Consider the following 25,484-nt stretch of genomic DNA (forward strand, 5'->3'; position numbering starts at 1 on the left):
CCAGGCAAACTCTGATCACAAGGAAGCAGGGTACTAATAAATTAAGCAAATAATAAATGAATAACTAATTACTGTAATAGTTTATTATTAATAATAAATGAATGAACTAATAAGTGAATTAAAGCAAAAGAACATATATGGTAAAAAATCTTTAAAAAAAAAAAAGGAGGGGGGCGCCTGGGTGGCCCAGTTGGTGAAGCATCTGCCTTTGGCTCAGGTCCTCATCCCAGGTTCCTGAATGGAGACCCACATCTGGTTTCCTGTTCAGCAGGGAGTCTGCTTCTCCCTCTCTCTCTACCTCTCCTCCCAGCTCGTGCTCTCGCTCTCCCTCTCAAATAAATAAACAAAATCTTAAAAAAAAAAAAAAAAAGAACATCGATAGGAAGGAAGAGAATATTTGGCACAAATAAAAGTTGTAATCTGGGATCCCTGGGTGGCGCAGCTGTTTGGCGCCTGTCTTTGGCCCAGGGCGCGATCCTGGAGACCCGGGATCGAATCCCACGTCGGGCTCCCGGTGCATGGAGCCTGCTTCTCCCTCTGCCTGTGTCTCTGCCTCTCTCTCTCTCTCTCTCTCTCTCTCTCTCTCTCTCATAAATAAATAAAAATTAAAAAAAAAAGAAAGTTGTAATCTACCCAAAAGAGGTAAAAATAAATGAATGTGTATGCACCTTAAATGGTGTTTGAGATATAAAAGCAAGAACTCAGCGAAGTAAAGGAGTTGACAAAAAAAAAAAAAAAAAGGGGCAACCCGGGTGGCTCAGCAGTTTAGCGCCGCCTTCAGCCCAGGGCCTGATCCTGGAGACCTGGGATCGAGTCCCACGTCGAGCTGCCTGCATGGAGCCTGCTTCTCCCCCTGCCTGTGTCTCTGCCTCTCTCTCTGTGTCTCTCATGAATAAATAAATAAAATCTTTAAAAAAAAAGGAGTTGACAAGTCCATTAAAATCATGAGATTTAAAAACACCTCTCCTAGAAATTGATAGATCGAGTAGATAAAAAATAATTAAAAACACGATAGAGGATAATGTGGACTGATTCACTCCACATCTGTTCCCACATACAGGCGTGCTTTCTTATCTTGCAGAGGATGGAAAGCCGAAAACGATTTCCCAGAGTCCCTTACAGCTAGTGTTCCAAATGTGGATTAATTTCTGGCCCCGGGTGCCACTGTGCAAGATCTGGAAGGTGGATGAGAGGCGGAGGTCATTGTGCTCTCCCTTGGGCAGGTGCTGCTTACGAGCTCAGTGGGAGAGCCACTGGGGTTCTCTATGCCTGTGTCTGGCCTCCGGTTTTGTGAATGTTGGGACACAGTGGCAGCCAGGGCCGTGCCGTGTCCCGATCTTGGCTCGCTACCAGCATGCCATATTTGTGGACTGCTCTAGTGGCGGTGTCCCCAAGCCCGGCCTAGAGTGCACTCTTGTGGCCCTTCCAGCAACCTGGTAAACACCCACCACCTCGTATTGCTGGGGTGGTCATTGTTTTCTGCACTGAACCCCCGTTTCTACAGTTTCAAGTTACTATAGATTATTGTGGATTTGAAAAACATTATTCAAAAGCTGAGATAATAAAGAGGCAGGAAAAGCTTATACCATTAAACTGAGACTTTACATGATTTCAAGCACACAACAAATATTAACCCTGACCCTAACCCTCATCTGTAAAATAGGGATAATAACAATATTTACCTCATAGACTTGATATAAAGATTAATATAGGTAAATCAAAATAGATAAATATAGGCAAAGCATTTAGATCAGTCTCTGGCTCAAAGTATCATTACATGTATTAGTGATCATGGTCTTTTTTTTTTTTAAGATCATTTATCTATTTATTCATGAGACACACAGAGAGAGAGGCAGAGACATAGGCAGAGGAAGAAGCAGGTTCCCTATGGGGACCTGGATGTGGAACTCGATCCCAGGACCCCAGATCATGACCTGAGCCAAAGGCAGAAGCTCAACCACTGAGCCACCCAGATGCCCCAGCAACCACTGTCTTTTTATCCTCAGTACCATATGGTGCTAATAACACCACCACGTCCCCTTTCTTTGCCAATGGTGGGAGACTTCCATTATTGAAATGGACCAGAATAACAGTTCACCTGTTCTCAGGAGACTTGATCAAGTCTCTGTTATCATGACCGGAACATTCCATAGTGGGAGGTCTTTTCACTTAAAAAAAAAAAATCTTTATTTATTTATTTATTTATTTATTTATTTATTTAATTCATGATAGACATAGAGGGAGAGAGAGAGAGAGGCAGAGACACAGGCAGAGGGAGAAGCAGGCTCCAAGCCAGGAGCCTGATGCGGGACTCGATCCCAGCACTCCAGGATCACACCCTGGGCCAAAGGCAGGCACTAAACTGCTGAATCACCCAGAGATTCCCCCCCAAAAAATCATTTCTTTAGAGCAGTATTGGAGGTCATTAGTGGCACCCAGTCTCAACTCCAACCTCATTTGTGAACCTGACAGCCAGATTGAGATGGATAGCTTTCGAGATGGATCACACAATATCTTTTTTTTTCTGTGAGTTTTAGATTTACAGAAAAAAATTGAAGATAAATACAGAGAGTTCCCATATACCTGGCACTCAGTTTCCCGCACTGTAAACATTATCTTGATTTTTAAAGATTTCTTTATTTGAGAACGAGAGCGAGAGAGCGAGCATGTGCAAGCAGGGGGAGTGGCAGAGGGAGAGGGAGACAGAATTTCCAGCACAGTCCCCGTTGAGTGTGGAGCCCAAGGTGGGGCTCCAGGCGGAACTCCCATCTCCCCACCCTGAGATCATGATCTGAGCAGAAAGCAAGAGTTGGACGCTTCACTGACTGAGCCAGCCAAGCACCCCGAGATTATCTTGATTTTGAAATTCAACATTATGTCTCTGAGATACAGCCGTATTGATCTATAGATCTAGCACATTCCCTCTAACTGCAGCAGAGTATTCCCCCAACCTGAAAGCTGCTCCTGGCCTCACATAGTGCCAGTGAATTCCATTTCCCTCTCGCTGATGTCTATCAGATTCCTAGTTCCGCAGTGAAAATATTTACATAGCCGTAATGTCATAAATGTCATCTGGTTTTAATGTTAAGAATCAATCTACAGGCAAAGTATGGCAAACTGAATTAGCTCTACAGGATTGGATGTACAAGCTACAAAGCTTGACAAAGCGAAAAGGTGAGTGGCTGGAGGAAGGGCAGCAGCCGGGATGGGAAACTATTCATTTCACACAGAGGAGAGTCAAGAGATGCAATCTCAGGAAGAAATGGACATTTTAAGACTATTATTCAAAGTGGTGATAGTTATCAATAGAAACAATAGCAACATAAATATGAAAGAGAAAAAAAAACAGGAGGAGAGGGGGGCACAGGTGGTTAATGCAATCATCACAGCAGGGAGTGAATAGAGACTCTTACCATGAATAAGTCAAGTGATAGAATATGAGGATATTACTAATGTTATTAATATTATTAATTAGTAGTAGAGTATGAGATTATTCACAGTTATGAAAGCAGCGGGAATAAGAAAACTAAAAACGACAACAAACACGGTGAAAGAAAGGTTGCTCCCCAGAGTCAGGAACTGAGAGGACGGTTAAGCTTTTTTTCCTAACCTTTCAGTGGGGCTTGGGTAGGCATTTTCCTCCGTATGAGTTATATTTTTATATCTGATACAATTAAAGTAATAAATAATTAGGTAAAGGGGATCCCTGGGTGGCTCAGCGGTTTAGCGCTGCCTTCGGCCCAGGGCGTGATCCTGGAGACCCGGGATCGAGTCCCACGTCGGGCTCCCTGCATGGAGCCTGCTTCTCCCTCTGCCTGTGTCTCTGTCTCTATCTCTCTCTGTGTGTGTCTATCATGAATAAATAAAATCTTAAAAAAATAATAATTAGGCAAAAACGTGATTCTGATTCTCCTCGGGGTTCAGGCACTTTCAGTAACTCCCCGCGGCCTGAGGACCAAGTGTCAACTGTCACACAGATTCCCGGCCCCCCAAGGCTTCTGCCCTCGGGTCGGGGCCCACCCACCCCTGCCCAGAAGCCCGGGGGATCGCGCCCTCTGCCGGTGCCAGGACGCCCGCACGCCCGGGGGCCCGTCCTCGGCGTCTCTTCGGAGGCCCCGCCCCCGTTTCTCACGCCGGGCTCCCCCCGCCCTCACGTGACCCCCAGCTCCAGCCCAGCTCCGGGGGGCATCCTGGGAGGGGGAGCCCGGGGTGCGCAGGTGAGAGCCTGGGGCCGGCTGGGCCGCAGGGGGCCGCAGGGGGCCGCCGGGGGCCGCCGGGTCATACCTGGTGGAGGTGTCCATCGGAGCGGGACGGGTGCGACGGGCACCCCCTGACTGTCTGCTCCCCACCCAGGGGTTAGGAGCTGCGCCTTCGGTGGACAGAGGACCCCTGCTCTTCGCCTCGCGTCTGCGAGCCCTTCGGTGAGTCGCTAAGTGTCCCTGTATCTCCGTTTCCTCGCCTGTGGCTGCCCCCATGAAATGAAAAAATGCACACAGTGGGTAGTTAAGAGATGGCAGCTGCTATTATTCCATCCCGTTTAAGCAAAAGTGGAACCGTCAGAGGTGGGAAGGCCTGAAGGGTGGCTGTTTGCCCTGCCTCCCCTGGGGCCCCAGGTCCAAGCTGGGGTGCGCACATGGCTGGGTGCTGACTCCCTGTGGCCCCTGGGAGTGCCCCCCAGGTGTCCCCAGCCCAGTGTTCTGAACGCGCTGGCAGCCTGGCGCTGCATGATGCCTTCTCCTCCCTGTCTCCTCATGGAGGAGGCTTCTGCTCTGGGCCCCTGTAGGAGGGCAGACATGCCCCAGGAGGGGGCTGCGGCGGGCTCCGGCAGGGAAGGCCCAGTTCTCATTCCCCGCTGCTGTGGGCCTTTCCAGGAGAATGTGGAAGAAGCCAGCTCCGCAGCAGGCTTGACACCACACCTGCCGGGGGCGAGCTCTCGGGCCCTGAGTTTGGGCTGGCAGCAGGAAGACAGTCCTGAGGGAAGAGACCCATGGAGGTGCCAGCTCCCAGGCTGGGGCTGCTCCTGGGGCCACCTTGGAGGCCGAGGCCCACTGGATAGTCCTGGAGCTGTAAGCCACCGGACAAAGCCAGGGTTTGGTGCCTGGCCCCCAGCTCTGCTTCCAGCTGCCCACAGTGCCTGCTCAGCGGGAGGCTTGGGCCTCCGAGAGGCTCCAGATTTCTCTGCATGACATCTTAGCTGAAAGTTGACCTGGGAACCCTTGTAGCATGTCTGTGGATCTCCCAGAGAGAGCTCTGATTGGCAGGGAGAGGCTGGCAGGGGTTGGGGAGACGAGCTGCTCCAAGGCAGGAGAGGCCAGAGATGGTGTGAGTGGTGAAAGAACCCCCACCCTCAGCAAAGAGTAGCCCCCCAAAAGGAGCCTACCATCCTCATCAGGCCCAGCCCCTGCGGGGGCAAGAAAGAAAAACAGGAAGTATGAGGCCCACTCAGAGGGTGGGGAGGGGGCAGGCGGCTTCTTGTGGTTTGCTTAGAGCCCCAGTGGGGACCACCCCCAGTGTGAGGGAAGCCCCCCACCAAGTGCTGACCTGGAGTCCTTGGGAGACCCTTGCAGTCCTCTCTCTCCCAAAGACACTGGGTCTGGGCCTGAAGATCTGGGTGGAACTTGTGTGGGATGTGTATCAGGGACCGAGAAGTTGGAATATTTGCCTATTGTGGGGAATGGGGCCCAGCTAGGCAGCCCCCATGACCCCATGGAGGTCCTACTGCCTGATGGAGGAGAGTCCCCTCAGGCCAGTTGCCTGGGATCCTTCACAAAGCTCTGTACGGTGCCTGGGAGTGTCTGGAAAGGCTTCCACAGAGTGGCAAGAAGCTGAGTCTGTAGTCAGGGCTGGCTGTGATGGTGGCCCTGCTGTCTCATACAATCAGGAGGAGCTAGAGGTCACAGCTCAGCCAGTGTCCAAGGTGAGGCGGGGACAAGGACTTGCTGCTCCCACTGACATTGCCTCCAGCTCTCTGGAACCTGCAACCAGCAAGGCTCACTCAGGCCCATCCATGGGGCAGAGAAGATCCAAGTGTACCAAGAGGCTGAGGCGAGGCCCAGTGCTCCATGCCCAACACTGGGGCACAGACAGGAGGGCAGACAAGTCCAGCCAGGACCAGCCAGAGGAATCTAGCGCAGGAAGCTTCCCCAAACTGGTAAGTTGAGCCTGAGAAGTTGGGATAGGAAGGGCTTGGCCATCTTAACACCATGCTTGGCGGTGGAGTTGAATAGAGGTAAGCTAGAGAGGCTTTTAGTGGACTTTAGCCTTCCTACCCATTTCACGCATGAGTCAACTGAGACCCACTGTGTCAGGAAAGAGAACATGAACTACATTTGCTCCCATCTTGTGAGGGTTCATTATCTTTTGGAGTTGGTGAGTCCTGGGTTCAAATCTTGCCTCTGTCCATTTCCTAGCTGAGTGACCTTGAAATTTTTTTTTATTTATTTTTTATTTATTTTTTATTTATGATAGGCACACAGTGAGAGAGAGAGAGAGAGAGAGGCAGAGACACAGGCAGAGGGAGAAGCAGGCTCCATGCACCAGAAGCCCGACGTGGGATTCGATCCCGGGTCTCCAGGATCGCGCCCTGGGCCAAAGGCAGGCGCCAAACCGCTGCGCCACCCAGGGATCCCCTTGAAATGTTTTTTTTTTTTTTTTTTTAAAGATATATCATATATATCAGGGCTTGGTAAGTTATGAACCACAGGCCACATTCAGCTTGCTGCTTATTTTTTTTTTTTTAATTTTTATTTATTTATGATAGTCACAGAGAGAGAGACAGAGACACAGGCAGAGGGAGAAGCAGGCTCCATGCACCGGGAGCCCGACGTGGGATTCGATCCCGGGTCTCCAGGATCGCGCCCTGGGCCAAAGGCAGGCGCCAAACCGCTGCGCCACCCAGGGATCCCTTGAAATGTTTTTTAAACTAAGTTTTCTCATCTATAGAAAGGAGATACTAATTCCAATTTAATGGGAGTTGTTTTAAGGATTAAATGAGATGGTGGTGTAAAACAATGTGCCTTGCACCGCATAAGGCACAAAGTAAATTACTTAATTTATGTTAAATTTGTGTTTCCTTTAGTGTTAGCAAAAGCCCTATAGGATGGACATTAGCTCCATGTTTCCAGGTGGGGAAACTGAGGCTCGAGGACATTAATAAACTCTTCCAGGCTCACACAAAAGAGAGTCAATGTCCAGTCATGTTCCCCCTGAGTTCACTACTTTTCTTTCCATTGTTCTTTAATTAAATTGTTATTTTATTAATAACAGCTTACATGTTTTTAAAAATTACGTCATTTTATTTATTTATTTTAGGGAGATAGAGCATGAACATGATTAGGGGGAGGGGCAGAGAGAGAGGGAGAGAGAGAATCCCAAGTAGGTTCTGTGCTGAGCACAGAGTCTGAAGTGGGGCTCGAACCCACGACCTTGAGATCATGACCTGAGCCAGAACGGAGTCGAACGCTTAACCAACTGTGCTTCCAGGTGCCCTGATAGCAACGTGTTTATATACAAGGCAGAAGGTCTTCTCACATAGTGGAATTTTTATCACATTCAATGAATACGTATTCTGTGCTGGGCACTTCTGTTTGAATAGTCACATGAAGCCCAGAGAAGTAAGGTAACTGGCCCAAGGTCACACATCTGGTAAATGATGGAGCCAGTATATAAACCCTGGTGGTCCATCCTGAGAGCCCACTGCGTGCCTGCTTCTGCACCTTCCCTGTTGGCATCACAGTAGTGATAGTATCTAGCCTGCTTACCATGTGCTGGGTACTACACTGAGCACTTTATCTTCCTAACAGGTCTGTGAGGTAGATGCTGTTGCTATATACCCATTTTACTGATGTGGACACTGAGGCTCAGAGAGGTGAAATGACTAGTTCAAGGCCAAGCAGCAAATTCATAGAACAGGGATAGGAACAAATGAGCTGCTGGGTGATATACCACTCTTTGCTATTATAATGGCATTAGAATGCTATTACATTGTTTTTGTAAACAAAACATCTTTCATCAAAAACATTAGTTTTTAATAAAAATTCTAGTATGTGTTTACCATAGAAAATAAGAAATTAAAAAAAAAAAAAAACACCCAGATGCCTGTCTTTTCCCTGTGCATGCATATCTTTTCTTCATCTAGAAATAGGATCACGTGAGTCAAATGTATAACTTGACTTTTTTGGTATTTAAAAAATTTTTCACAATAGGTGCCTGGCTGGCTCAGTTGGTAGAGAGAGAAGAGAGTGCAGGGGAGGCAGAGCGAGGTGGAGAGAGGAGAGAGGGAATCCTACACAGGCTCCATGCCTGATATGGGTTTCAGTCTCATGACCCTGAGATCATGCCCTGAGCCGAAATCAAGAGTCATACAGACATTTAACTGACTGAGCCACCCAGGCACCCTGGGCATGTGACTCTTGATCTTGGGGTCGTGAGTGCAAGCTCCACATTGGGCATAGAGGTTACTTAAAAAAAAATTTTTTTTCACAATTAATTTATTAACACAGAAAGAGGAAGCCCATTTAAATGCTTCCAGGCCCCATTGCCCTTCGTCTGGAGATAATCACTGTTAATGGCCATTGTTATGAACATCTGCCTCTATATCTCGTACATATATATAAATAAGCTCATGCTATGTTTCATTGTTCTGGGATTGGTGCTTTGTTTATTTTTCAAGCATTATAGTATTTGGAGATCTTTCCAACTTGGTACATATTGTTCTGCTGAATCTGTGCTTTTCCTGTGCCCTGTATGCAGCAGGCTGCAGACATTTGTCAGAGCCACAGGCGCTGCTAGGACCAGAGGATGGGCCGGGACTTCCTCTTCTCATTTCCCACCGCCGTCGTGTAGTTAAGAGTCCGAAGCCTGGAGCCTGGCAGCCTGGCACTCAGTCCCGGCTTTGCCACTATCTGACCTAGGCAAGTGGCTTCACCTCTCTGAGCAGAATTTCCTCATCTGCAAAATGAGGGTGTGAAAAGTACCTACCTGATTGGGTGGTGGAGGGGAGCAAATGAGAGGACACGTGTTTGGCATTAAACGCAGAGCCTTATACAAGATGAACATGCAGAAATGTTACCTGTTGTTGACCTATATACAGTTGTGTGCTGTTCTGAGTAATGCTGGGGTGAAGCTCCCTGGGCATCTGGTTTCTCCCCGTTTCTGATGATTTATTTGGGCCACATACCTGGAATTGGGATTCTGGGGCCTGCACTGGTCTGAGGGGCTCGTTGGAGCTTCGTGATAGTGCCAGGTGCCAACCTGCCTTGACGAGAAGGAGCCCACAGCTGCTCCCTCCTCCAGGCCCCATCCTTGACTCAGCAGCACAGCTTCCTAAACAGCCTGTTGCTATGGCAACTGATGCCAGCTGCAGGAAAATTGAGCCGGGGCTGTGACAGGGACCAGCCGGTGGTTGAGGCCAGGGCTGAGTGTGACATGGGCAAGCGTGGGCATAACGTCCAGCCCTGGCCCTAGCACCTTCTCCTGGAGGCAGCCTGGCTCATGTCAGGGGAAGACAGGTGGGTTGAAGATTAGTCCCTGCTTCTTTCTGCAGGGCAACTCTAGATGAGAGATGTCTCTTCTGTGAATTGTAGTTTCTTCCTCTATGAAATGGGAATCTGGTATGAGAGGTTGGTTGTGTTGTATTCTTCTGGTATGAGATACAGACTTTGCGAGGATATGACAGGGTAGGTTGAAATGTCATTTTCTTCTCTGTCCTGAGCCCCGTGGTGGCCAGTGAGGTCAGGAGCTGCTTTGTGGTGGAGTAGCAGGTGACGTGGGGAGGGCAGTTCTGTCACAGGCCCCTGGCTCTGCCTGTCACAAGCTGGGAGGCACAGAGCTCCTCTGGTCCCACCCAGGTGTGCAGGCTCAGGTGCGTTGTCTGCAGCTGCAAAGTGTCAGGAGCTGCGCGAGAGAGGAGTGTCTTTCTGGCAGATGGGTAGCCTGAGAATAGCTCTTTATACTGAATGCTTAAGGTATACCAGGAGCTTCACATGATGTCATCATCTCATATTTAATCCTCACAATAGCATTAAAAGTTAGTGTCAATACTCAATACTCCCGTTTGGGATTCAGAGAAGTTAAGTTAAGGTCACACAGCAAGTAAGTGTTGTTGTTGTTAAGCTAGTTAGTTTATTTAGTTAGTCTGTTGTTGTTGTTAAGCTAGTTAGTTTATTTATTTATAGCACGAGAGAGACAGTTTCAAACAGACTTCACCCTGAGCGCAGAGCCCGACTTGGGGCTCAATTTCATGACCCTGGGATCATGACCTGAACCAAAATCAAGAGTCAGACACTTAACCAACTGAGCCACCCAGGTGTCCCTGGACTTAGTTTTTGAATCCAGGCCTGTAGGCTTCCAGAATCTGTGCTCTGAGTCAGGCGGCCAAAGGCCTGGCTAAGGAGTTTGGATTTTTTTTTTTTAAGATTTTATTTATTTATTCATGAGAGACACAGAAAGAGAGAGAGGCAGAGACACAGGCAGAGGGAGAAGCAGGCTCCATGCAGGGAGCCTGATGTGGGACTCGATTGTGGGTCTCCAGGATCACACCCTGGGCTGAAGGCGGCGCTAAACCCCTGAGCCACTGAGCCACCGGGGCTGCCCAGGAGTTTGATTTTGATGGGATTTTATTATAATTTGTTTTACAAGCAAGGAGCCTCCTCCAGGGATCTCATGGTTCAGTGTGGGGAGGTAAACAAGTAACCAGAGGTGGACTGAGGCCCAGCAGACCTTAGACACCCAGAGGGCAGTTGACTGTCCTGGGGAAGGGTGGGTGGGAGGGCTTAAGATAGGGTAGGGCAGAGGAGGGGGCTGTCTGAGTTGGGTTTGGGCAAAGGAAGTGGTTGTTCAGCAAGCAGAGAAGGTAGGAAGGACATATCAGGAAGAGAGCAAAGGTACAGAGGCAGGAGGTAGCTCAGAGTGTTACAGGAGTGGAGCAGTAGGTGGAATGGGGTCTAGAGAGGGAGGAGTGAGATGAGAGACATCAGCAAGGACAATATTGCTTGAATGCAAGTGGAAGAACTTAAGTGTGGTCAAGTATCAGGAGAGGATCTCTCAGGGCATGAGCTGAGGAATCTTAAATCAGTGTTTGCAGAGAGAATGTGCTGGGTCCCAGGCACTGTTCTAAGAAACTTAAATAATAATGGCCCTTGCATCAGCACTATGAGGTAGATACTGGTATTATTCTCATTTTACTGATAAGAAAACTGAGGCACAGAGATACTAAGTAATTTTCCCAATATGATACAGATCCTGGGATGCCTGGGTGGCTCAGTGGTTGAGCGTCTGGCTTCGGCTCAGTTTGTGATCCCGGGGTCCTGGGACTGAGTCCCATCTGGCTCCCTGCTCGTCGAAGAGTCTGTTTCTGCCTCTCTGTGTCTCTCATTAATAAATAAATAAATAAATAAATAAATAAATAAATAAATAATATTTTTAAAAAAGATTACACAGATCCTAAGTGCTGCCAGTGTCCCATTGCATGAGTATGCCATAATTTATTTATTTATTGACTCCATATAGACATTTGGGTTGTTTGCATTTTGCTATTATATCTGGTGCTGCTATGATGAAGAGCTTTATGTATATGTCTGGGTACATATACCCAAACATGAATATCTCCATGGAATATACCTGGGAGAGGAATTGCTAGGCTATAGGGTATATGGAACTTCAACTTAAACAAACGCCAGAAGTTGTTTTGTTTTTTTTTAAAGTGATTGAAACAGTAGATACTCCGACCAGCAGTGTATAAATCCCAGTAGCTCTGCACCTGCACCAACACTTGCGCTTTATGCCAAAATGGGAATATGCTATGGTTTCTTTTTTTTTTTAAGATTTTATTTATTTATTCATGTCAGAGAGAGAGAGAGAGAAAGAGAGGCAGAGACACAAGGAGAGGGAGAAGCAGGCTCCATGCAGGGAACCTGACGTGGGACTCGATCCCGGGTCTCCAGGATCTCACCCCAGGCTGAAGGTGGCACTAAACCGCTGAGCCACCAGGGATGCCCTATGCTGTGGTTTCTCAATGTTGTTTTGATTTTTTTCTTTTTTTAAAAAAAGATTTTATTTATTTGAGAGAGAGAGTGTGCGCGCATGCATGCACACACATGCAAGAGCTGGTAGGGAGGGTCAGAGGGGGTTTCCTCACTGAGTAGGGAGCCCAACACAGGACTTGATCCCAGGACCCCAAAGATCATGATCTGAGCCAAAGTCAGATGCTAAACTGACTGAGCCACCCAAGTGCCCCTAATTTTTAATTTTTATTTTCATTTTGCTGTTACTGAGGAGAATCTTTGCATACATTTTGGCCATTACTGTTAAGTCTTTTGCCAAAAAAATGTTTTGGTTGTTCAACTTTTCACTATTGATCTGTAGGAGTTCTTTACATATTTTATTTATTTGTTTATTTATTTTAAAGATTTTATTTATTTACTTATGAGAGACACACAGAGAGAGAAAGAGGCAGAGACACAGGCAGAGGGAGAAGCAGGCTCCACGCAGGGAGCCCGACGGGACTCAATCCCCAGGTCTCTAGGATCACGCCCTGGACTGAAGGTGGCGCTAAACTGCTGAGCCACCCGGACTGCCCCTCTTTACATATTTTAGATCCTATTCCTTTGTCTGTTGTATGTTTTGCAAATATATTCTCTCAAAGTGTTGCACATGTTTTTGCTTGCCTTGCAGTGTCTGTTGTTGGGTAGAAATTGCTAATTATTAAAAAAAATTTCATTGTAGTAAAATATGCATAACATAAAATTTACCATTTTAACCTTAAGTATATAGTTCAGTGGCATTAAGTACATTCACACTGTCATGCAGCCAACACCACCAACCAGAATTTTTTTCATCTTCCCAAAATGAAATTCTGTATCCATTAAACAGTAAGTCCCCATTCCCTTCTTCCCCCAACCCTTGATAACTGCTATTCTTTCTGTCCCTATGAAGTTGACCATTCTTGTTACCTCATGTAACTGGAATTGTACAATATGTGTCCATTTGTGACTGGCTTATTTCACTTACCATGATGTCTTCAAGGTTCATGTTGTAGCATGCATCAGAATTCCATTCCTTTTTAAGGCTACTTAATATTCCATTGTATGCACTTTGTTTATCTGCCAGTGGACATTGGGTTGTTTTAACTTTATAGCTAATGTGAATAATGCTGCTAGGAACATTGGTGTATGAATGTCTGTTCAAGTCCATGTTTTCAATTCTTTTGTGTCTACTATGCCCAGAAGTGGCAGTTGAATCAAAGTGGAATTGAAAAGAGGTAGAATTGCTGGAGAAATTCTTAGTGTTAATGTATCTTAATTTATCCATTATTTTATTTATGTATTTTTAAAAATCTTTAAGGGGCACCTAGCTGGCTAATTTGGTGGAGTGTGTGACTCTTGATCTCAGGCTTGTGAGTTCAAGTGCCATATTGGGTGTAGAGATTACTTTAAAATCTTGAAAAAATAAAAATATTTTAAGAAATTCCTTTCCTTTCTCCAGGTCATGAAGATGTTTTTGTATATTGTGTTGTTTTGCCTTTCACAGTAAGGTCTATAATGTGTCTAGAATTAATCTTTGTGAATGATGTGGACTATATCTTTTTTATATGGATACCCAATTGTTCCAACACCATTTACTGAAAATTCTGCCTTTCCTCATTTATATGCAGTGCCAGATCTGTCACAAACCAAGTCGCAATGTATATGGGATTAGTTTTTGGTCTTCCTGTATTCATCCTGTTCAGAAATCTTTCCCTTTACTAATACTATAGAGTATTAGTTATAGTAGCTTGCTGTTAAAAATTCTTGATATCTGGCAAGGTGTCTCCCATCTTTGTTGTTTTCGGGAGGATCTTTACTTTTATATTCCTTTGCGCTTTCATATAAATATTACAATCGGCTTGTCAATTTCCACACACACACACACACACACACACACACACCTGTTGGGATTTTTGACTGGATGTGTATTGAATCTGTAAATCATTTTGAGGAGCACTAATATCTTTGTGAAGTATTGTACAACATGTTCAATCCATGAACATGGTATATTCCTCCATTTATTTTGATCATCTTTATTGTCTTTCAATAAAGTTTTATATTTTCTCCATAAAAAAAATCTTACATATTTTTTCCAACTTATTCCTAAATACTATATATCTCTATATAACTTTTTGTTATGGAAAACTTCAAATATATGTAAAAATAGACTGCATTGTAAGAAGGGGTTGGCAAATTATGGCCTGTGAGTTGGCCACCTCACCTGATTTTGTAAATAAACTGGAACACAGACACAACTATTTGTTTACATATTATCTATGGCTAATTTCATGCCCCAGTGGCAGAGTTGAGGGATTTTAATGGAGACTATATAACCAGCAACCCTAAAATATTTTCTCTCTGATTCTCTACAGAAGAAAATTGCTGGCCCCTGGCATGAAGTTTCTTGTACTTATCACCCAACTGTACTATCTGTTATTTTGCCTGAAAGTTGACATTATAGTTCCAATAATATCACCTAATATTTATTCAATATCCAAATTTTTAATAGTCTCATAAAGATAAATATTTTTTATACTTTATCTTTTTAAAGTCAAGATCTGAATAAAATGCACACATTGCAATAGGTTGATATACCTTTAAACTGCTTTTAGCCAGGACACCTGGGTGGCTTAGTGGCTGAGCATCTGCCTTTGGCTCAGGGCGTGATCCCGGAATCCCAGGATTGAGTCCCACATTGGGCTCCCTGTATGGAGCCTGCTTCTCCCTCTGCCTGTCTCTCTGCCTCTCTCTCTGTGTCTCTCATGAATAAATAAATAAAGTCTTAAAAAAAAATAAGTTGCTTTCAGCCTTTAGGTTCTCTCTCCTTATTTTTTCTGTAATCTATTTTTTAAAATATTTTATTTATTTATTTAAAAGAGAGAGAAGGGGATGCCTGGGTGGCTCAGTGGTTGAGTGTATGCTTTTGGCTCAGGGTGTGATCCTAAGGTCCTGGGATTGAGTCCTGCATCGGGCTCCTTGTGGGGAGCCTGCTTCTCCCTCTGCCCATGTCTCTGCCTACATCTCTGCCTTTCTTCTCTCTGTCTCTCATGAATAAATAAATAAAATCTTAAAAAAAAATGAGAGAGAGAGAGAGAGAGAGAGAGAGCATGAGTGCGGGGGCGGGGGGACAGGCAGAGGGAGAGGGAAGTTACAGTTTCTCACTTTTGCTGGTGTATAAAAATGCAATTAATTTTGCAGGAATCCTGCTGGATTCTTTTATTAATTCATGTAATTTACCTATTGAAATTTTGTTTTCTGTGTGTCAGTCATATCATTTGCAAATAATGACAGTTTTCTTCTCTCCTCTCCAATTTTTGCATATTCTCTGCCCTCTTTCCTTTGTGCTAGCTAAGACCTTTAGTATAATGTTGAATAGAAGTGATGATGAGGGAGCCCCTTGTATTGTTTTGAACTTTCTAGGGAATGTGGTCACCTTTTCACCAGAGTATGTTTGCTATGTTTTGATTGTTTTTTTTTCCCCAAGATTTTTATTCATTTTATTTATTTGTTTATTTTATTTATTTATTTATTTATTTATTTATTTATTTATTTATTTAAGAGAGTGCTGGCACACAAGTAGGGGAGGAGCCAGGGGAAGCAGACTCCCCGCTGAGCATGGAGCCCTAGGCAGGGCTGGATCCCAGAACCCTGAGGTCATGACCTGAGCCAAAGTCAGAGGCTTAACCAATGAGCCACCTAGGTGCCCCTGTTTGCTAAATTTTTACATGGATGCCCTTTATCAAGTTAAGGACGCTCCCCTCCATTGCTGGTTTGCTCATTATTCTGAATGGACAGGACAGTACATTTGGCCAAATATAATTTCTGCATTTTTGGAGATAATGTTTTGGTTGTTTTTTTTTTTTTAAATAATGTGGTTTTTATTCTCTAATTTATAATTGTAGTAAATTTAATGAGTTGGGGTTTTTTTTTTTTTTTCATGTTAAGTCAGTCTTGCATTTCTGGAATAAACCTAACTTGATCATGTTATCTCTTTTCATATTTTCTGAATTCATTTTCATAATATTTGGCTTGGATTTTTTGTATTTCTATTGATGAGTTAATTGACCTGAAATGATTTATTCTCATCTGCTTTATAAGGTTTTGGTGTCCAGGTTTTGCCTGGACAGGTTTTGCCTCCTAGAATGAATTGGAATGTTTTCTCCTTTTCTGCTTGCTGCAGGAATTTGTATAAGATTGGAATAATTTGTTCTTTGAACATTTTGGAAGAGTCACTGGTAACAAAGAGGCTGGACTGGTGTTTTCTTTAGGGATGAGGTCTCCTTTCTTACTGATTTAATTCATTCTATGGCTAGAGGTTTATTCATTTTTCTTTGAGTCAATTTTGGTGAGTTGTATTTTTCTAGAAATGTATCCATTTAATCTGAGTTTTTCAAATTTATTGGCAAGTTGGCATAAAGCATTTTATGATAGCATCTTATCTTTTTAATATCAGTGCACTTGTGATTACTCATCCCAGATATGGTCTAGTCGTATCATCCCTCTTTTCCTTATTCTTGCCAGATATTGTCTATGTTTTGAGGCTGTTCAAAGAACTGATTTTTGGTTTTGTTGATCCTCTCCATTGTATGTTTGTTTTTAGTGTCATCTTTCTTTCAATTTATTTTCTTATTTTATAAAATCTTAAGAATTATGCTGAATTTATTAATTTTGTCTTTTTTCCCTTTCTAATAAAGTCATTTGAAGCTATAAAGGAACCTGTAATTATCACCTTAACTGCATACACAGACTCTAATGCATAATGTTTCTTATCATTCAGTTACTAATATTTCATAATATTTATTACAATTTTTCTTTGATTTACACATTATTCAGAAATGTTTTCCTTAATTCCTATTCCTCTAGGCTTTTTTCTTTTTTTTCTCTCTTTCTCTTTGTTATTGCTTTCTAACTTAATCAGTGTGGTGTGAGAATGCAGTTTTTATCTGAGTTGTCTGATATGGTGGCCACTAGCCCCTTGTATCTTTTGAGCATTTGAACTGGCCAAAATTGAGTAAGTGTAAAGACAGTACCAAAAAAATGTAAAAGTCTAATAGATTTTTATATTGATTACATATTGAAATTGTAATATTTTGGGTATGTTGAATTAAATACAATATAAAGTTAATTTTTTAGAGCAGAGGAAGAGGGAGGGAGAGAATCTTAAGTAGGCTCCACACCCAGGGTAGAGCCCAATGAAGGGCTTGACCTCACTACCCTGAGATCATGACCTGAGCCTAAATCATGAGTCTGACACTCAACCAACTGAGCCACCCAAGTGTCCCTAAAATTAACTTGTTTCTTTTTACCTTTTTCTTCCTGTGGCTACCAAAAAGCTTGAAAGTACACATGGCTGATGTTTATACTTCTATTGGGCAGTGCTGGTCTAAAAAAGTACTAATCTTTTGAAATTTGTTGAGATTTGCTTTATGGTCCAGGCTGTGCTTAATTTTATCTGTCGCATGTATCCTTGAAAAGAATATGTGTTATCTATTTGTGAAGAAGAGTGTTCTATATATGTGCACAGGTGAAATTTTTAAATTGTTTTTATCAAGGGTGCCTGGGTGGCTCAGTTAGTTAAGTGTCTGCCCTGGGCTCAGGTCATGATCCCTGCTGGGGTCCTGGGATGGAGCCCCATGTCAGGCTTCCTGCTCAGTGGGGAGCCTGCTTCTCTTTCTTCCTCTGCCCCTCCCCCTGCTTGTGTTCTCTCACTCTCTGTCAAATAAATAAATAAAATCTTTTAAAAAGATTTTAGGGGATCCCTGGGTGGCTCAGCGGTTTGGCGCCTGCCTTCGTCCCAGGGTATGATCCTGGAGTTCCTGGATCGGGTCCCATGTCAGGCTCCCTGCATGGAGCCTGCTTCTCCCTCTGCCTGTGTCTCTGCCTCTCTCTCTGTGTCTCTCATGAATAAATAAATAAAATCTTAAAAAAAATAAAAATAAAAAATAAAAAATATTTTAAAAATAAATTGTTTTTATTAAATCTTTTTGGATCTTTACTGTTTTGTCCATCAGACAGATCAACAGTTAGGGAGATACATAAGAATTTCTTGCTATAATGGTGGGTTAGTCTTTTTCCTTGTAGTTTTGTCATTTTTTGCTTTGTATTTCTTATGTTATTAGGTGTTTATAAGTTTTTTTTTTTTTTTTAGGTGTTTATAAGTTTAGACTTGTGGTAGCTTCCTGATGAAACTGCTTGTCTTTATGTAGTGAGGTCTTTGCCCCTAGTTATTTTTTTCCTTGAAATTTGTTTTATCAGATATTAGAATAGCAACAAAGATTTATTTTGCTTCGTATTTGCCTGTTTACATATTATTCTATTTTTTCTCATACTCTTTTTTGCATTTTTGTATTTTAGAAATGGGTCTTATAAATATCCTTTCATTGGGTTTTCTTTTTTTAAAGGTCTGATTTTTTTTTATTTATCTCAAAGATTAGTCCATTTTCATTTGTTGTAGCTACTAACTTATTTGAATTTATTCCTACTCTATTTTTTTGTGCTTTGCGCATATATATATATATATATACTGCCTTTTCTATACTTTTCTCCCTTTTATTGCCTCCCTTTAGATGGATTATTTTTTCTTATTCCTTTTTATTTCTCTAGTAGTTTGGAATTTTCTATGCTCTGTTTATATTCTTTTGTTGGCAATTTTGCAAATTTTAAAATGAATACTAACTTGTCAAAGTTTAAAGGTAGTTACTACCATTATCTGCCTTGGAAATGATATAGGGATCCTGGAATATTTCAATTAAATGTAGTTAATTACATTTAATTGCTTTAAATGTGCCTTTCTAATATATGTATTATTATCTAGTAAATTGATCCTATCTTATTTTTTAATCCCCCAATTACACACTGTTATAGTTTCATATGATCAATGTTCATTTAGATTTAACAACATATTTGTTATTTTCTTTGCTCAAAATTCCTCCTTGCATCTCAGCTTTCCTCTCAGGTATTATTTTTCCTTTCTGCTGCTTCAGGTTCATCCTTTAAACATTTCGTTTCTTGAGAAAAATAAAATTATCAAGGATAATAATTCTCTTGGTTTTCTCTAGGATACCTTTGTTTGATCCTCATTCTCAAAAAATATTTTGTCTGGGTCCCCAGTTGATGGTTATTTGCTTTAAGCAGGTTAAAAATATTATTCTTCTATGTTTTGTCTTCCATTGTGACTGTCAAGAAGTTAGCTGTTAGTCTAATTGCCATTCTTTGTACTAAAAATGTCTTGGCGAGAGGCATTTATAGCACATGGTTAAAGGTGTAGCCTCTAGAATCAGACTGCCTGGATTTAAATCCCAGCTCTTTGGTCTGGTGGCTGTGAGACACAGAGCAAGCTGATTAACCTCTCTGTGCCTCTGTGACCCTCAGTTTCCTCTTCTGTAAAATGGAGAAGCAGTCCCTAGTTTACAGGGTTTTGGTGAGGATGAAATGAGCTAATGTAAAACATTCAGAAGCATGGTGGCACAATTTCGTGCTATTGCAGTGTTAGCTGCTGTTTTTTCTCTTTATGCTCTTAGGCTCTCCTCTTCACTGGTGTTGGGCAGCTGCACTATGTTGTGTCAAGGTGTGGATTTACTTTTACTTACCCTGTTTGAGATTCGCCGAGCTTTCTGTGAATTGTTGCCTCTTACCAATTCAGGAAAAGTCTTAGCCATGTATCTTCAAATCCTGCCTCTGCCCAGCTCTCTCTCCTCTCTCCTGGAACTTCATTTCAGTCCGATCAATTAATCAGTTAGTCCCTATTCCCTCTGTCCTTCTGTCTCTTTCACTGTGTTTCACAGTCTCTGTGTTGCAAATACTCCAGATGATTTAAAATCTGTCTTCTCGTTCTCCAACCTATTCAGCTGTGTCTAACACGCTATCAAACCTACATATTAACGTCTTACATTTTAGTGATTATTATCTTCTCTTTATTTCCAGAAGCTTGTTCTCAACCAGAGCTGCTTGGTTACAGTTGAATATGGTTTTGCCCCTCTTTCATACGTTTGACTCCTTTTGTTTTGTTAAACACATTACACATATTTTGTATTCTAGTCTGATAAATCCAGCGTCTAAAGTCTTTGCTGGTCAGGTTCGGCTGCCTGTTGTTTTGCAGCCTCATAACGCTGATGTAGACACCCCCAGACAGGGGCCTGTCAGAAAGTTTTCAGCCATGGAGGGTAATTCTTTTTTTTTTTTTTTTTCAGATTTTATTTATTCATAAAAGACATAGAGAGGGAGGCAGAGACGTAGGCAGAGGGAGAAGCAGGCTCCATGCAGGGAGCCTGATGTGGGACTCAATCCCAGGACCCCAGGATCATGACCTGAGCCAAAGGCAGATGTTGAACCACTGAGCCACCCAGGTGCCCATGGAAAGCAATTTTAAATATCTTCTCTGCTTTCCTTCCCAGATGTCCCATTTTCTCCCCTCTTCCCTTTCCTCAATTTACTTTTTTGAAAGGCTGATTCATTCCTGTGGTTTAAAAAAAAAAAAAAAAAAAAAGTGAAAAGTCTCCATTCCAGCTCCCTGTCCCTTTCTTACCAGCAGCCTGTTTTTAGGTTTGTGGACACTTCCAGAGATATTTGATGCAGATTCAAGCAAATAAATTTAAAATTTCTTTCTCTTTTAACACAAATGGCAGCACACTACATACATTGTTCTAAACTTGTTTTGTAATTTAAAGAATATGTCTCTGATTATAAAAGAAATACATGCTCATTTTGAATAACATAAATACCCAAGTGCCTACAAGCAGAAAGTGAAAGTCCCTCTGGAATTTCATTCCCCAGAGATAACCTCCATTACACGTCTATAAATATATATTTACATAAATGGGCTTATGCAACATACTGCTCTGTAACCTATTTTTTTCCCTCCAAATAATAAGCCTTGACATCTTTCCATGAATCTTTCCACATCTGTCCGTGTTGTCTATATAGCCCGCAGTTCAGCGCCTGGTCTTGAGTCAGATGGAAGTATGTTCAAATCCTAGCTCTGCTCCTTAGTAGCTGTGGGATTTTTCAGATCCTCTCTGACCCTGTTTTCCTCATCTGTAAAATGGGGGTAGAAATAGTATATACCTCATGGTGTTGATCTGAGGCCTTAATAAGATCATGTATGATGTGTTTCTTCCTTCAGGGGCAGCTACTGTATAAGCCTCTGATGAATAATAATTTTTATTATGACTCTTTTTAGTGGCCAGTTAGAATCCACAGTATGATATGTCACGGTTTATTAACCATTTCCTCTTTGATGAACATTGGAGGGTACTCATTTGCTTTTTGTGGGTTTGGTTTTGTTTGTTTGTTTGTCTTTGCCAATCCCATGAACACTGAACATCTTTCTCTTTTGTGTGAGTGTCTTCTTGTGAACTCCCTACAGTGGGGTCACTGGCCCTCTGAATCCTAATCTCTACATCCTTTCTCTCCAAGGAGGAAATGAAAATGCCCCATGGGGTGAAGCACGTGTGTTACGTAGGTTTTTGCTTTTATTACTGCTCTTCCTCCTCCCCGTCCTCAGGTCTGGTGGGGTGGGAGGGGTCGTTCACATCAGAAGCCCCTCTGGCCTGCTCTGTAGTACTCCCCACTTCTTGTGATGCTGAACCTAGGACTTCCAGTTTCCCCCAAACTTGGAACCTCACCATTCATGACAATTCACTCAAAGGTTAGATTTCAGACCCATCTACTTTCACAATAGTTCCCCATGGTTTGCAATAAATTAAAAGAATCAAAACATACTTGAAATTGGAGAGGAGCCTTAAAGTAAGAGAGAAAGGAGAAAAAAGGGAAAATCTTGATGTGATAACCTCTCACCCTCTGCCAATCCTGGAAAGGTACAACAAAGTTAATGCTGAGCTTCCCAGCAGCCAAAGCAAAAAGGGCAAGAGGATAGATTCTATAGCTCACAAAAAGACCAAAAACCACTCTGCACCTTGAAATACTTATAAAGGGCTGAGGGTGAGAGGGGAAGACGAGAGGGTGAGAATAAAGACAGATTTATCTCCTGTCACAGAGACCATGTAGTCAGCAAACATTTCTTGAATGCTACTTTGTGTCAGGCCTATTCTAGGCAGTGGGAATAAAGCGGGACCAAGACATCTAGTTCTCTGTCCTCATGTTGCTTGCAGTGCATTGGGGGAAAGAGACTAAAACAAGTACAGGTGAAGTGAGGTCTGGGAAGGGCCTCGCTGCTCAGTTCTGAAGTGCTTTCCTACCCCTGCAGCTTGGTTCCGGGCCAGTGATCCACCTCCTGGGGGCCATCAGCCATGGCCAGGCAGGGGAGCCTCAGCCTCCAAAGCTGGAGGTTCTGGAGAACATGATGGAGGTCAGCTTAGCATCACTGGTCCAGAGGCCCAGAAGGAAGGAAAGGTCCATGGCCCAAGGCCCCAGCAGGTGCCAGGTACGGAGCAGGTTCTTCACACAGGCAGCGTTACATAATCCCTGCTGAGACACACGTTCACACCTGCCTCACAGAGATGTCACTGCCACTACACAGGTGTGACTGGCTCATGGTCACACAGAACATGATAGCCAGAGACAGGGTTAGACCGCCACTTGTCTGGCTGGGCGGTGGTATGTGTGTCTGTGTGTCCTTTGTCCTGTACTCCTGAATTCAGGAGCGTGACTGGAGCAAGGCAGGGGCTGAGCTTCCAGTGCATTCAGAGAAAGAGCAATCGCTGATCTTTGTTCCTGGCTGACCAGCATGTCCTGCCATCGTCAGGCCCTCTGGCCCCCTCCCTCAGCAGGGATACATGGGCCCCTGGTGGCCTCTGACTTCTTTTGCCATCTGAGGAGTCATTCCGTTCCCCTCAGCGACAAACCCCCCCCCCCCCCCATATCCTCTTTCTCTGGCAGGAGGGAGCTCCTGTTCAGGAGGCCTGGCCTGAGTGTCCTGGGGTAAGTGCTGCTTCCCCTGCCCAGCATGGCTCAAGGAGAAGGTGGGGAGGTGATTGGGGGAGCAGCTGCTCCCAGATCATGGCTTCAGTTTCCCCTTCCCCACAGTCTGTCCCTGTCAAGGCTGAAGAGGAGGAGCCTGGTGAACAAGATGGAGGAGAAGACTCGGGTGAGGGGCTGTGGACTTGTCTTCCAGGGGCTGCTTGGGACTGTCAGGGCCTCCTGCCCAGCTTCTGGCCCCAGCCCCTGCTAGCACTCTTTCTTCTCTCACCTCTGATCCCCCACTCCCACCACCTTCAGTCCTTCCCCAGAGGGATGGGGGCTGCCAGCTGCCTGGGACTGGATCCTAGACATCTCAGGTCCCTAAGGGTGGGACCCCCCGTTGCCTGCCTAAACCCCTCAGCATTGAGTTACCCCCTCCTCTTGCTCTGCTGCATCTCATGGGAATTTGTGACTCTTTTCTGTAGCTCAGCTTCAGCCTCAACAGGAGAAGCTATCCTTGGATGTTGGGGTACGGAACACTGTGGTCCATGCCATGCAAGAGGTGCTGCGGAGCCGGTAAGGTCTCATTCCCTACTTCCCTGACATCCGTGACATCCTGAGAGCCGTGCTCACCTCCCCGGCCCATGCCATGTTCTCAGGGCTTCTGAATGTCTGACTAACCCCATTTTGTAGCTGTAAAGTCTTTTGCCAGCACAGTGAGCTGGTGGAGAACTGACATTTGAACCTGGGTCTCTCTGGCTTCAAGGTCATGCTCTCCCATTTTGCCAATGCTGCTCATGTCCAAATGGTCATCACCCACAGCAAATGCTTTCAGACACAGTGAGACTCCACTGGGAGCATCTGAGAGATCTGAACCCCGAGCTTTCATTTACAATGGTGAGACCAAGGCTCAGAGATGGTAGGACTTGGCAAAAGCCACACACATCGGGCAGCCCCAGTGGCTCAGCGGTTTAGGGCCGCCCTCAGCCCAGGGCCTGATCCTAGAGACCCGGGATTGAGTTCCACGTCAGGCTCCCTGCATGGAGCCTGTTTCTCCCTCTGCCTGTATCTCTGCCTCTCTCTCTCTCTCTCTCTCTCTCTCTCTGTGTGTGTGTGTGTGTCTCATGAATGAATAAGTAAAATCTTAAAAAAAAAAAAAAAAAAGCCACACACGTCACCCCCCACGACCTGGTGCAGGGCTCTGTTCCCTGCTCTGTCCCCTGCCTTCTCACCCCACTGCACCCCCACCCAGGCTTCCTCCATCACAGTTCCACTGGCCAAGGCTAAAGCCTGGGCTGAGCAGTCAGATCTTGCTTTGTCATTATCATGTGGCCGTAGGCAAACCCCTTACATTCTCTGAGCCTTGCTCATCCCATCTGTAATGGAGAATGATAACATCACCTCCTCACAGAGTTGGGGTGAGAATAAATGTGTATATGTAGGAGGATGTGCAGAATGGAAACCCCTCCATTGGGGTCCAGATCCTGCTCCATACTCTCCCCGTCGGGTAGAGAGCCTAAATCGCCTCATGGGCTCAGAGCCATGGTTCCACTCTTAACCCCCACAGCCTCCAGGCGCTCCCAGACCTGGTGCTGAGTGAGGAGGCAGTGGAGGGCATCGCTGCTGGCATCGAGACAGCCCTCTTCAATCTGACACAAACCACCAGCTGTCGCTACAAGACCAAGTACCGCAGCCTGCTGTTCAACCTGCGTGACCCCCGGAATCCAGTGAGCTGGGTTTGGGGCAAGGCCAGACCCTCTCTTGGAGGCTTGAGGCCCTGTTAGGGTGGGGGCTTCTGAAGCAGTGTGGTGCAGCCCCCATGCCTGCCCCTGCAGGACCTATTTCTCAAAGTGGTTCGGGGAGATATCACCCCCGAAGACCTGGTGCAGATGAGCTCAATCCAATTGGCGCCCCAAGAGCTGGCCTGCTGGCGGGACCAGGAGGAAAAAAGGGTGAGCTGTTGGGTCAGGTCAGGATAGGTGACAGGGGAAGGACACGGGGAGGGGATGGCCCAAGGATGCAGCAGAAGATACAGCAGAGTGAGGGGGCTGGGCAGTGAGATCTGGGGAGCACAAGACAGAGATGGGAGGAAATGGAAAGAGCGGGCACACATGGAGAGAGAGAGAGAGACTCTCTCCACAAAAAAATGGAAAAGAAGCTGCGGGGGTGAAAGGGACTAGGGATGGAAAGCTTGGTAGAGAGGTGAAACCCCGAGAGGTGTCATCGTCCACTTGCTTTTCTGTGCAGCTGGGCTGTGGGTGGGGCGGGGTACTGGGCGTGATGGTCCGGAGTCTGGAGTCCAGGATTGTCATCCACCATTGATGGGGGTAGACAACGCCCCCGGCGGTGCCCCCACTCCCATCTCAGCCTCAGAAGCCCTCCAAAAGACTGGAAGTCTTCTCACTGCCCCCAGGCTGGGGGAAGGACCCCATAGCCCTCATGCTCCACAGTTATGGCCCTGTATACCCCATGTCCATGGGTGTCTCCTTCCTGCTCAGGGACAGGGAAGGTGTGGGCACTGAGCCAGCTTTGGGGAATGCTTGCTGGTGGCCCATGAGAGAGAGGGGACTAATCTAAGAATAGGCCAGTGGGATGGGTTGGCAT

General features: G+C 44.8%; 1 protein-coding gene across 22 annotated transcripts in view; it reads left to right on the plus strand.

Annotated features, from left to right (window-relative positions):
- The window catches only part of SPOCD1 (SPOC domain containing 1), a 76,950-nt gene that overhangs the window by 38,882 nt on the left and 12,584 nt on the right, over nt 1-25,484 (plus strand). For 13 of the 22 annotated variants that reach the window (XM_077898731.1, XM_077898730.1, XM_077898716.1 and 10 more), the window contains 9 exons: nt 4,354-4,421; nt 5,882-6,151; nt 21,438-21,479; nt 22,228-22,404; nt 22,860-22,901; nt 23,007-23,067; nt 23,366-23,456; nt 24,448-24,607; nt 24,716-24,832. In XM_077898731.1, coding sequence (XP_077754857.1) covers nt 4,354-4,421; nt 5,882-6,151; nt 21,438-21,479; nt 22,228-22,404; nt 22,860-22,901; nt 23,007-23,067; nt 23,366-23,456; nt 24,448-24,607; nt 24,716-24,832 — 1,028 coding nt within the window. Of the gene's footprint in view, nt 1-4,130; nt 4,218-4,353; nt 4,422-5,881; nt 6,152-21,437; nt 21,480-22,227; nt 22,405-22,859; nt 22,902-23,006; nt 23,068-23,365; nt 23,457-24,447; nt 24,608-24,715; nt 24,833-25,484 lie in introns of those variants that run through there. The other 9 variants (XM_077898733.1, XM_077898720.1, XM_077898721.1 and 6 more) reach the window with 9 other exon arrangements.

The sequence above is a fragment of the Canis aureus genome, chromosome 5 (assembly GCF_053574225.1).
Source record: "Canis aureus isolate CA01 chromosome 5, VMU_Caureus_v.1.0, whole genome shotgun sequence".
Classification (NCBI taxonomy): domain Eukaryota; kingdom Metazoa; phylum Chordata; class Mammalia; order Carnivora; family Canidae; genus Canis; species Canis aureus.